The following is a 12,858-nucleotide window of genomic DNA, read 5'->3' on the forward strand; positions in this document are numbered from 1 at the left end:
GTATGAGTACAACCAGCTCAGTCCATGCAAGGTGAAGCAGAGCTGCCTGTCTAATGTCAGCCTGGTGGAGTTGAACCCCAGCCAAGTTGCAGATGTGTAAGAACAAATGCTTAGCATTTCTGGATACTTTGGACATTTAAAAAATACTAATTCTTCCTAAAAGTAACCCTTATACACTATTGGTAGGGATGTAAATTAGTGCAGCTGCTATGGAAATCAATATGGAAGTTCCTCAAGAACCTAAACACAACTACCATATGACTCTGCTATGGCAATCATGGTCATATATTTGAAGGAATGTAAATAGCATACAATATGGGTACCTTTACAAACAGGTTTACTGAAGCACTAGTCACGATATTCAAGCTATGGAATCAGTCTAGGTGTTCATCAACAGAGAAAAGAATAAAGAAAATGTGTTATATATACAAATTGAAGTATTATTCAGCCATAAAGAAGGATGAAATTGTATCACTTGCAGGAAAGTGAATGGAACTGGAAGTCATCATGAACACAAAATAAGCCAGACTCACACAAATGCCACATGTATGAAAATGGACATGAAAATGAATGGAGGACTACTTGGAGGGGGGAACCAGTGGGAAGTGGGAGGAGGAAAAGACAAGGTGAGTGGGAGAGAATGTGATCGAAGTACATCATATGCATGTATGAAAAGGTCATAGAGCCCATTTAAAAATTGATAGAAATATTTTTAAAAGGAGGGTGGTGGGAGAGGGTATAGGAAAGAGCAATAGAGATGGTGAATATGAGCAAAGCATATTATATACACACACGGACATATCAAAATGAACCTCCATATTGTACAATTAAAATACACTAATAAAAGGTAGAAAAAACAAACCCAATTTAATTACAAGGCTGAAAAAATTCTTCCTAAAAATATATGTCAGTAAAAATAGCTTAGTATTGTATACCTTAGAAATCTTGTAGTATTTGTTATACAGCAATGGTTAACACATCCATAAGGAGTGGCCTTGTGGCTAGATTCTGCCCACTATCAGTGGATGAGACTCCCTGGTGTACTCTTCTCCTTCTCATCATTTTCCATAGTTTTCTCTCTGGAATGTGAATATAATTTCTGGAGTACCAGCAGTCATAAAGAAACCATGAGAACAAGAACTACATTCTAGGGATGGTGGACAAAAGATCTTGAAGAAGCCTAGGTCCCTGAGGTCTTCATAGAGCAACTAAATTAACCATGGACTGTCCAACTCTACAATTCTTTTACCTGACAGGGTATTAAACATCTATTATTTCAGTTACTATCATTTGGGAGTTTCCCTATTATATGAAGCCAGCAATAATCGTCACCAAAACAGGAAGCACGATTAACTGGGATGACTAGAAGGAAACCACTGGGAAATGTAGGGGAGTTGATTGTTAATTTTTTGGACAGGAGAAATTTTGTGACTCTGGGAAATATTTGGAAAGCACTGAAAAATACCATTCCTGTTTTGTGCAAATGGGCAGAACCAGTCTCATGAATTGATGTGATTTTTTTTCTAAAGTAACTAGAGCAGGTTCTCCCTGTTCAAAACTGTCTCTCCCCTTGTACCATTCTGTGGCCTGAAATTTCTCTAGTAGATATTCATTGCCTGGGTTCTACTTATGAACACTATACCTTATTTTGAATTTTATATTGTATTTTGCTGTGCTGGAGATTGAAGCCAGGTCCTCATATGTGCAAGGCAAACATTTTACCACCGAGCTATAACCCCCAGCCCTAAAGCTATATGTCATTGAGGGATGCTGCATCTTTCCTTACTCAGTTTACATTGAAAAGGGTGCCTTCTTTTTAATTTTCTTACAGAGTAATGATAACAGTACAGAGCACACAGTACTAATATGAACAAGGAATTATTTTAAAGCCTGGAGAAGAAGACCTAGATGAATGCTTTGTAGGCAGCCCGGGGGCCCCTGAATGATAGAAGGAGTCTTTGTGGTGGAATGTTTAAATGCTGATGGGAGATCATCTCTTTCCTACTCTGGTTTCAATGAGGAGAGATTTTCCTTAAACACTCCTACTTGTGGAGGAGGGTGACAGCTATTGGTCTTTATTTCTCAATGAGGCTTCTCTGCTTTCTCTTCATCAAAATTAGAGGGGCAGATGGCCATAGCAAGGTCCAACCTGGAGGAAGGGCAGATGGCCAGTCCGTTTTGGCTTTCATATAGGCCATGCTTTTCCAGCAGTGCCTCTATTAATAAAGATGATGCTTTGGCCTCCTGCTGATTCTCTTATTTCTTGATTGGTCCAGAGCTCAGGCAGTGAACAGGGCTGTTATTTACTGATGTCCCAGAAGACCTCAATAAGGATACTGAATTCCCAGGCTTCATCTCAGGACAAATGGTGTAGCTTAATAATTTGGTGCACAGACTACTCATCCTGCCTAGGTTTGAAGCTTGGATCAACTACTTATTTGGCTAATGGATCATATCTACAAAATAGGAATAGTAATCCCACCTTCTAATCAGATTGTTTTGAGGAACGAATGAGTTAATCCATGGAAAGCACTCAGAGCAGTAACCCAGCAATAATTACACCTAATAAATGTAGCCAGCACCATTGTGGTCAGGACTGAGAAAGACTTCTTTCTAGGGTATCTTGGAGGGTGCTGTACCTACTTCTTTCTGATCTTGTAGAATGGACAACATGTACTTACTTAACACTTAATAAAACCTACCTTGGCCTTGTCCTCAGAAACTTGAAGTCCATCCAAGATTATTGATATTATGGATTAAAACATTTCTAATCTATCCCTTTATCCATATATCTATCTATAGACTTTTATACCTGATTTCCTATAGATCCATACTCAGCTTTGTTCTAAAAGTGTTTGAAGGTAAAAGACAGAAGGAAAATAGTTAATTTAGCAAAATTTGGATGTCACTGAAGCTGATTGCAGTAATTAGAGATTTTTCATTTTGAATCCACAGATTCATGTAGAAACAGAGGTTCACGCACAAATCTATTCATTCAGCCTACCTTTGTGAATGAATGCACCTGTGTTTCAGGAATTTAAAAACACCCAGGTTGGGCCTACACAGTTCCACAGAGCACTGGGGCTGCTCTGTTTGTGAAGGAACAGAGCAGTGTTGGGTGTTTCTACACTTTCCTGGCAAATTGGGGCCTGAATTAGTATCCTATTACTATTGCAAGGAAGCACTACAAACTGAAAAACTTTGGATAACAGAAGTTTAGTCTCTTAGTTCTGGAGGTCGCAAACTGAAATCAGGATTGGTGAGCTACGCTCCCTCTGAACGTTCTAGGAGAGGATCCTTCCTTGCTTCTTCTAGTTGCTGGTAGCCCTAGGGTCTCCACAGCTTGCAGCTGCCACATTTCAGTGTCTGCCTACATTGTCACATGTTGATCTCCCTTGGTGTCTTCTTGCCTGCTTTCTCATGGAGTGTGTTAGTTGTATTGGATTGGAGCCCAATCCAATACATCTTCACTTGATTATGTCTGCAAGGACCCAATTTTTAATATAGTTACATTGCCAGGTGCCAGGGGTCAGGACTTGAACACGTCTTTTGGGGTGAAGGCAGGGGGAGGCACAATGCAGTCCACAATAGCAGTACCCTCCCATTTTTCTCTTGTGCTATAAGGAAGCTTATTATACATCTATAATGTGAAGGCTGTTTGAACAAAGGAAACTTAGGGAAGGGAAGTTAGGGAGCAGTAATTGAGATGAATAGTTTCTCAGGCTTGGACCCACTTCTAGCTTATGGATTTAGTTAGACACTAAAAAGGAGGTTTTTTTTACTCTTCCTAAGTGGGAACACTGCCCCACATAGAGTCAGCAGTGAAGCAGCTCTGGGGGCCAGTGGGATAAGGCAGTCTGATTGTTGCCTTGGTGACAGTTAATGAGAAGAGTTAGTTCTCCATGCTGCCACCTATCAGAGCATCTATTGCTTCATTCACTCAACAATTATTAAGCTCATGAAATGTACCAGACACTGCTCTAGGTAGAAAAATACTATGGTGAATAAGAAAGAAAAAATTCCAGCTCTTGTGATGCTTGGGTTATAGTTAAGAAGACAAAGAGTACACAAAGACATTTAAGTCATACTATTTCCAGTAAAGATAAGCACTGCAAAAGATAAGTGCAGAGAGTGTTGGGGTTGGAATGAGAAGCTCTTTTAGGTACAGTCTCCACAGGTTGTCAGCACTTGAGTAGACACTTGAGTCATTAAAAAAAAAAGTGAACCACCCAAAGATTTATGGAAAGAACATTCCAGGTAGAAAGAACAGCAAGCACAAAGACCATAAGGAAGGTATGAACCTGGAATGTTTGAGGATCATCAGAAAAGCCCACTCAGAGTAAGTGAGGGGGAGAATGGAGAGAGAGAAAGCTGGGAATGTAGGCCAGGACAGGGTAAGTTGTTTGAATTGCTCCAAAATATGATGGCTGCAGGAGGATTTGGAGGCAAGGACATAGGATTTGGTACTTGTTTTGAAAAGCAGACTATGACCTCTGGGGGTAGTGACTGAAATGTAAGGGGCAAGAATGGAGGCAGTCAGAATAGTTTAGAGTCTATTCTGTATCCAAGCAGGAGATAATGATGGATTGGAGAAAAGTTGGGAGCAGCAGATTGGAGAGGCTGGTGAGAAGTGACTTGGGATTTTTCTTGGTTTGCTGGCAGAGCTTGGTGGCTTAGACCTCTACAGAGCTGGATGACTTGGTGAAGGCTGATGTCAACCCCCTGAGAAGTTGGCAGGGAGCAAGTTTGGGAGGAGAGAAAAATTCAAAAGTCTTACTTGGCCATATCTTTTGTTATGATTATTGAGGATAAGTTTTCAAAGTAGTTTGAAAAGAATACCATATAATCTACCCATTTAAAGTGAACAATTCAATGACTTTTAGTATATTATGAACATCTGTGAGAGTTTTACATTCATCAGCTTTAGAACATTTTCATGACCCCAAAAGTAACCACTACCTTCCTTAGCTGTCTCCTTCTAATCTTTCTTTCTCACCTCTCAGCTCTAGGCAACCAGTAATCATCATTCTATTCCTATAGATTTGCCTTTCTGGGAATTTTATAGAATTGAAATCATATGATACGTTATTATCACGTAACTAGCTTCTTGAAATTAGCATAATGTGTTCGAGGTTCATCCATGCTGTATTGTGTGTTGGTGATCACATCTAATATTGAACAGTATTCTATTTTATAAATAAACCACACATTATCCATTCATCACTCAATGGGCATTTGGTATTTTATACTTTTTTTGGCTATTTTGAATAATGCTGTGAACAGTTGTGTACAAGTTAGTTTGTGGGCATATGTTTTCATTTCTCTGTGTCGATACTTAGGATAAAATTGTTGGATCATATGACAATTCTATGTTTAAGTACTTGAAGAACCATTTTATAATCCCACTAGTGGCATTTGAAGATTTCAATTTCACCACCAACACTTATCATTTGTCCTTTTGATTCTGACTATTCTAGTGGGTGTAAGGTGATTTGTTTTTGGAGACAGGGTCTCTCTATGTGCCCTGCTGCTCTGGAATTCAATATCCTCCTGCCTCAGTCTCCCCAGTGCTGCAATTACACGTGTGTGCCCTCAAGCCCAGCTTACATTTTTCAGGTCCTTAAAGATGGTGAGCATCTTTTCATGTGTTTACTGGCTGCTTATTTATCTTCTTTGGAGAAATGTCTGTTTAGATCCTTTGCTTATGTTCAAATTGTTTTTTTATATTTTTTAGTTGTAATACATTTTTAGTATATACAATTCCCAATCAGATATATGACTTGCAAAAGTTGTTTACTATCCTACCCTGTGGGTTGTTTCCTTCAAAGAACAAATGTTTTTGATTTTTATGATTTGGGAATATTGTATTTATGATGCCTAGTAGGTAGTTGGCTATATAAGTCTAGGGCTCAAAGGAAAGGGTGGGGCTGGAAATGCACATCTGAGAGTCATTTACAGATATAATTCCAATCCAGGAGGATGGATGAGAATAGCAAGTGAGTGTAGCTGGAAGAGAAGGCTAAGTTCTGAGCCCTAGGTCTCTCCAGCATTTAGGGGTCAGAAAAAAGAGGCTGAAGGATCAAAGGAATCTACTGGCTTCTGGAGAAACCATGGAGGTAGGTCATCCTTAAGGGGAAGGTGGCTTAGGACATCATGACATTGGGTAAGCCATGTCCTGTTGCTGTCCTACTGAGCACTGGACCCACAGCAACATCCCACAGGCATATACATAGCCAAGTGGTCTCTTAATTGCATTATAGAAATTTGCTGTGATGGCCTAACAGGCCTACACATTCAAAATAGCCATTTAAGAACCTAAAATTTCCACTCAGCAGCACTAAAGGCTGCTGAGGCGATTGAAGTACTTACTTACCTAGGAAAGATTTATGACCTTGTTGAGATTAACTCTTGTTACTGTTAATGGATGTGATGCTGCAAAGCTATGACAGAACATATGTCTCGCTTTATTTTTTAATGGAACATGCTGAAAGCCCCATCCCACAGGCCCAGCTAATTACACAGAGACTTGAAGGCAGAGAGCTCTAGAGGTCTCACCCAGACCACCTTTTCCCCTTTCTGGGATCACTGTGATTTTTAGGGATCCTATGATTTCTTTTTTAACCTTTTGAGATTGGCTTTCTTATGACTATTTTCACCAAACAACCCAGGGATTCATCTAAGTTGAATCAATAGCTATTTTTTCTTTCGCATACATGTTTATAATGTACTCTGGAAGTATTTACTCCCCCCATTATCCCCTCTCACTGGTCCCCTTCCCCTTGTGATTCTGGGATTTCTGAAAACAATAAAAGGGCCTTGGAAACAAAAGTTCAAAGGCTGCTGAGGTTGTATTTAAAGACTGCAGAAGAGAGGAAGACATGGTTCTCATAACACAGTATGGTATATGGTGTCCTTATCCACAGGCCCAGCTGCACGTGGGAAATCCAACTTTTGGTAAAGTGTGTGATTTTAGTGATAGCTTTATATATGACATGGTGTAGGTGGAAAGAAGAGTCCAGACTCTGTAATGAAGACAGAGTCAAGGCAGAGCGATCCCCTTTGGTGCTAAGTTGAATCCTGGTAAAGTTGACATCAGTTTATCTCTTAGTATTTCAGCTCAGTTTCTGGGTTGCACAGAATACTTCTTGACCTGAAATTTATCTTCTTGTTCATTTCCTTTTTCATCTGTCAAGGGAACCACAATGTCCTGAGTCAAGTGGGACAATGACTTGCATACAGAAATATCCAGAAAAATAGGGCAAAGATCAGAAGAGGGCGTAGATAAAGCCTCTCTTAATAAACTGTGCAGCTAATTTAATGACCTTCACTGGGCTTCTTGGATCAAAATTGTGTAAGTGTTAAGGATGTGGGAGGGGAGGTGGTGATTGTTCAAAAAGTGAGAAAGGCAGATTCTTCTTGAAGAAGAGGGTTCTGAGACGTTAGAACTGGTTCCCCAGAAATGAGGGAGGATTGTCGGGGGAAGTTTCCTTTTTCTCCTCTGGGATTCCCAATGTATTACCGAGGTGGTGTTGTTCGGGCTTTGACAAGAGAAGCCAGTAAACATAGTGAGCAAGCTGGGGAACTTTAAATCATGTAGCACTCATCTGGCATAACTCAGAGGTTCTGTCATTTCTGGTTCCATGACTTTACATTACATTTATAAATAACATTCTGGGATGGATGAGGGACAAATAGCAAACGGGACAGAAATCTCCATCCTAGGAGATCATCACAGGGAAGGTCCGGTTCTGGAAGGGGTGGTGTGGAGACTGGGGGATCCATCCTCTACTTGTCTACAGGCTGAAAAGCCCGGGTTTTCTCTCCACAGAATGGTGTTGGTGTGGAGGAAAGGCAGGAGAGGGCAAAATGTGACTAGGAAAGGGGAGTGGGTTTTTTGACAAATCCACCAAGAAAGTCACGTAAGAAAAAGAAATGTTTAAGAATTTCCCCTATGCGGCAGCATTTGCCCTGCAGAACGAGGTTTGCAAATAGACTCCCCAAACCCCAACCGTAGATCGCTCTAGCTAGGGGACCCTTTTTTCTGCACCTCCCATCTCAGCGCCCCCTTCCTGCACCCTAAAAACGCGTCAACAGTCACTGGGTCCAGCCAGGAGATAGGAGACAGAAGGTACAGGTGGTGAGCACAATACTAGACCATTATCCCTCTCAGGTCCCTACTCCCTCCCCACCCAGTGTAATCACGAGTAATTATTTTCCGAGGAGGGGCTGGACACGCTCGGTGGCGCCGCCTGGGTCTGGGTTCCTGGAGGAAAAAGTCCACCCATGAGCCACAGTTCATTCCGGCGGCTTTTCCACTCGGCCGGGATGAACTGTGACAACTTCAGCAGCCCCCACCGCCGCGCGGAGGCAGAGGCGGCGACAGTGGTGAGAGCAGCTTCGTGAGGTTGGAGCGTGTGAAGCCTTGCACCTCCAACGCCTCTTTTTCGGCCGCAGGTCCCGGGACTCCGACTCGGGTCCTAGGGGTAGTGGAGGCTGCCGTGCCTGCCCCCCAGGTTCTCGCAGTTCCACGAGTGAGCGAAGCGAACCCGATCGGTTCCCCAGCTCGGAGGGCAACCTGCCGGAGTGGCCGAGCCGCGCTCAGCAGCCGCAGCTCCAAGGCGAGCGCAACCGCAGCGGGGGCCAGGGCCCAAGCTTGGTGCTGCCACCGCCCGCGGTGGGGGGCGGGCTGGGGGCGGGGCGGCCGGGGTTGCCTTCCTGGGCGCGATCCCCGAGCGCAGCACCCGGCGCTGCCGAGCCACCTCCCCTGCCGCCCGCTAGCAAGTTTGGCGGCGGCGAGAACGGCGCGCCACTGGATCCAGGCGCATTTGTTTCTTCTTGGCTTCGGCGAGCCCTGCTTGGCGGGGACCCTCGGGAGCGATGCCGATGGATATGATTTTAGTTTTATGGTTCTGTGTGTGCACCGCCAGGACAGGTAAGCAAGTCGGAGCGGCTGGAGGGATCCCCAAGAAAGGGGAGGGGGAGCCCCGCCGTTGTGCCTATCGCCCACATGGAGACGGAGAGATTTGGAGCCTAGCCCTGAGCTGATGTAGGGAAGGGCGGTACCATGTATTGGTCCCTTAGATCTCTCTGCTCGGCTAGGGTGGAAGGGCGAGAAGCGGAACTCACGAGCTAGAAGATGCTCCGATGAGCGTACTCTTCTCGGGGGACGCGGCGGCGGGGACTTAGGAGTGAGGGGCGCGGCCGAGCGGTCGCACCCTCGTGTTGCTAGTAACCAGCTTCTCGGTTCCGGGGCGTCAAAATCCGCAGCAGGGCGGGCCCGCGAGCCTCGCATCCCTGAACTTGAAAGGCGCGGTGGAAACCCTCTCCCCGAGCTGGGCGGGGTGGGGAAGAGGCAGCGGCCGTTTTGTTCCCGCAGCAGAGCGCTTCCGCCCGGCGGGCGCGGCCCCGGCCCGGGAGAGCGAGGCGCGGCGCAGAAAAGAGGGCTGCGGGAGAACCCGGGATCCCATGATTTCTTTTTGTCCCTTTCTGACTCTCCCCAGGGGAACTCTAGGAGTATTCCCCTCCACTCGCTTCCGCCCCAAGGGTTAGGCGAACAGTTATTCGTGGGAAATTGGAGCAGTGGAGACAGCCCTGGAGATGTTGTCAACCTTCAAACCAGTTTTCCCCTGCTATAATTGAAGATTGCTGGGTGGGGAGGGGAGCAAGGATAACTGGCGTTAATTCCCAGTTCGTTCCAGTGTCTCAAGTCCTCACTTCGTTCTACCGGCGGAGGTGCAGTTGTGAGGACTCTAAACGCGCCTCCTTCCTTCCGCTTCCACCAGCTCCCCTGTCTCCAAGTCCCCCGGGGTTAGGAGGAGACTGTCTAGTAGCCGCCTTCTTCAAGAAGCTAGTAGTAGATATCTGGAGAACGGGGTGAGGAGGGGATAGGGTAAGAATGTGGCAAAAATAGGGTTTGCCGACTGGGGGGAGTGATTTTCAGTTGTACACCAGACATCCCCAGCACTCGTTGTTGATTGACTTTGAACCCCAGAATGGACACGTGGTCCCTCCCCTCTCCCTGTGTCTTGCCCCCTTTACTACCTTTTTTCTCTTCTATAGAGGTATAGCCACCTACGCGGGCCAGGCATCAAATTTATCCCAAGAGATTGAGGAGGGACGCTGGCCCTTGGTTGGCTTAAAAGTTCCCTCTACTTACGCCCCAAGCGCCCCTCTTTGGCAGTTAGCCCGCCTGAGGATCCAACAGTCTAGGAGCTTCCCGGCTCCTACCATTTCCCCTTGATCTAGCCTTACAGCGCTTTCTTTTGCCGAATGAAAGAGCTTCAAGGAGACATTTCTCCAGGGACAAAAGAAACCCCTATAAATTTCCTTATCTCCATAGGAGCTTCTGAGGGTGCAGAGAAGCCAAGCCTCCGTGTAGCCTGGAATAGTTGTTTCCCGAATTCAGGATTTTGTGGATGGGCTCATCTTTTAAAATCAAGAACATTCTGGAAAGAACACGCTCCAGGAAGAGGAGGGTAGGGGGAAACTAAGGCAGAGCTGGGACGACCCGCCAGGAGCGCGCACAAACTGGGGCTGCCGGGCAGTTTACAGAGGAACAGAAGCCAGAGAGAAACTAGACCCGGGTGGAGGCAATCCATTGGTTGTTTTACATCCTCAAGTGTATATCACGACTGAGTATGTCTACATCCTTTGTTCTCATTATTGCGTTGAAAAGTTGCCAGAAGGTATGCTCATCCATGAGTGTTTCCAGGGCACATGGCTTGTGAGGATCGTTTCCCCTGCCCACCTCCTATTTCCCCTTACACCTTGTAGAAATTTGTTTGTAAGGAAAGATTCATTCATTTATTTACATTTTTCATTCAACACACTAGCTAGTATCTTGCTAGTTGCTGGATAACTTGGATAAAGAGGAAATGACTTGGTCTTTGACTACTGGAAACTTACAGCTTAGCTGAGAATCTAGATAGGAACTGTATTTTACAATACAGCTTGATGGGAGATGGACAGGTGGGATTATAAGAAGTTTGTGTTAAGGAAATACAGAGTGGGGGAAGGTGTGAATTAATTCTGGAGAGAGGTGGTGATTGGGGAAGGCTTTTCTTAGGAGGTGACTTGTTGAGTCTTGAAAGCTTTGGAGGGATAAGGAGGGAAAGCACACCTATGCAAAGGCAGGGAAGCAGGGAAGGGTCTGACCCACTTGTTGTGGTTGTTGCCTGGGGCTTGGGTTTCCAAGCTACTTAATATGATTTGAATACTAGAGACCAGTTCTACAAAAATTATCAGAACAATCAAAGAGACAGGGGAGAAATTATCTCTTAATTCATACATTTACAATTTCTTGTAGCTCTTGGAACTTTCTGGGGGATAACCCCTTTGATTTTGCCCAGGAACACCAATTTCCACATCACACATCCATATTCTTTAGGTAGCAAAAGCTGGCTAGTGATTAGTTTATCAGGATCCAAACAGCTGCTTGGAAAGTTTATTTGTCAAGTGAGACAATTGTTGTCTGGGCTGTTAACAGTCCTAGATGAAATAAACATGTGGTTCACTTAGTGAGCTGCTCAGATATCACCGCCTTTTAGTGGAAATGAATAGATGATATCAGGCACATTTTAATTAAAGCAAGACTGCAGTACAGAAGCAGTTACATATGAAAAGATCTGATGATAGGTGTCATAAGGAAGATGCTTACATAGCTCTTGTTTGGTGAACTTGCTGTAGAGTGCAAAGTAGAGTCAAGATGGGAAAGCACTATTCTTCAGTTCTTGTTCTTATTTTTGTGTAAAAAAATGATGTGGGCTCTCCAGGTGCATCACTAACAGTGAAAATTTAGACGACTACAGTAACAGCAGTAATAGCACACTATGTCCATAAATTTTCTCCAATGGCTTCGAAATGTAAGTAATATGAACTCAATGAACATTCCCCTGTTGCTTTCCAGTTTGGCTCAGCAGGGTAGAGGGAGGCTGAAGGGAGCACCTGTAAGATCAGTACCCTCAGTGTACTGCCACCTGCTGGAAAGTACAGATTTTCTTTTGAAACAATTCCCAGGTGGTTCATTACTTATGAATTGAATAGTGGGGCAGTGACAAGGAGCTCCAGCTTCTAGTAATCATATAAAACATCAGCCAACTCTGAACAAGCATAGAGCATATCCTTCAAGAAAATTGATTTTAGGGTATTAAGAGTGGATCAAGTGGTGATGAAATCCTGCTGTTAAATAAGGTCTTTGAGCATATTTCCAGCATTATTTTATTCTGCATGAACCAGGAAAACAGCTGCCACCATGAGCAATAAGTTGGATTAGAAGACATGAACCAGACCCAGGAAGATTTTCTTGGGCGCCTAGGTACTAGACATCAAAGGTGGGCTGAGTGACTTTGGGCTGGAGCACATCCTGGACAGGGCTGAGGAGCGGCCAGCAGAAACAGCAGCAGCAACAGCAGGTGTCCTGGTTAAGGTCAAGGTTCTGAATACTAGAGCCAGGTCTCAAGTGCCTCTGTGACCCTGACATGCTGCCTTCCAGGTTTTTAAAATAGCTCCTACCAGGAGCTTTTTATCCTGCTTAATTTTAATTCCCAGTTTCAGCCATTTGTAGAGTTGTTAAGTCAAAAGTAGAAAACTTTAATAGAGTTTCCTGGAAAAGGGCAGGAGCTCCATGCTTGGACAAGAGTGGAAACATTAAAAAAAATACTAATAGAACCAACAGTCTCACACTACATAAGGTTCAGGAGAGGCCATGTAAATGCTGCCTTATTAATAGGTTTTCTGATTCCCTAGGCAGTGTGCAAAGTGCTATCCTTTACACATCCAGCTATTGGCACTGAGCGTTTTCATCTCAAAGGGGACCAATTAAAGGGAGAGAAGAAAACTGTATCCAGAAGCCTAATTGAT

The 12,858-nt window shown here is 44.3% G+C and overlaps 1 protein-coding gene across 4 annotated transcripts in view; it reads left to right on the forward strand.

Annotated features, from left to right (window-relative positions):
* The first annotated feature begins 8,693 nt into the window (after positions 1-8,693).
* The window catches only part of Nell1 (neural EGFL like 1), an 828,356-nt gene continuing 824,191 nt past the window's right edge, over positions 8,694-12,858 (forward strand). For all 4 annotated transcript variants that reach the window (XM_074042879.1, XM_074042893.1, XM_074042884.1 and 1 more), the window contains exon 1: positions 8,694-8,932. In XM_074042879.1, the coding sequence (XP_073898980.1) occupies positions 8,878-8,932 (55 nt within the window). In that variant the 5' untranslated portion in view covers positions 8,694-8,877. The remainder of the gene's footprint in view (positions 8,933-12,858) is intronic.

This window comes from Castor canadensis, chromosome 1, assembly GCF_047511655.1.
Source record: "Castor canadensis chromosome 1, mCasCan1.hap1v2, whole genome shotgun sequence".
Lineage (NCBI taxonomy): Eukaryota > Metazoa > Chordata > Mammalia > Rodentia > Castoridae > Castor > Castor canadensis.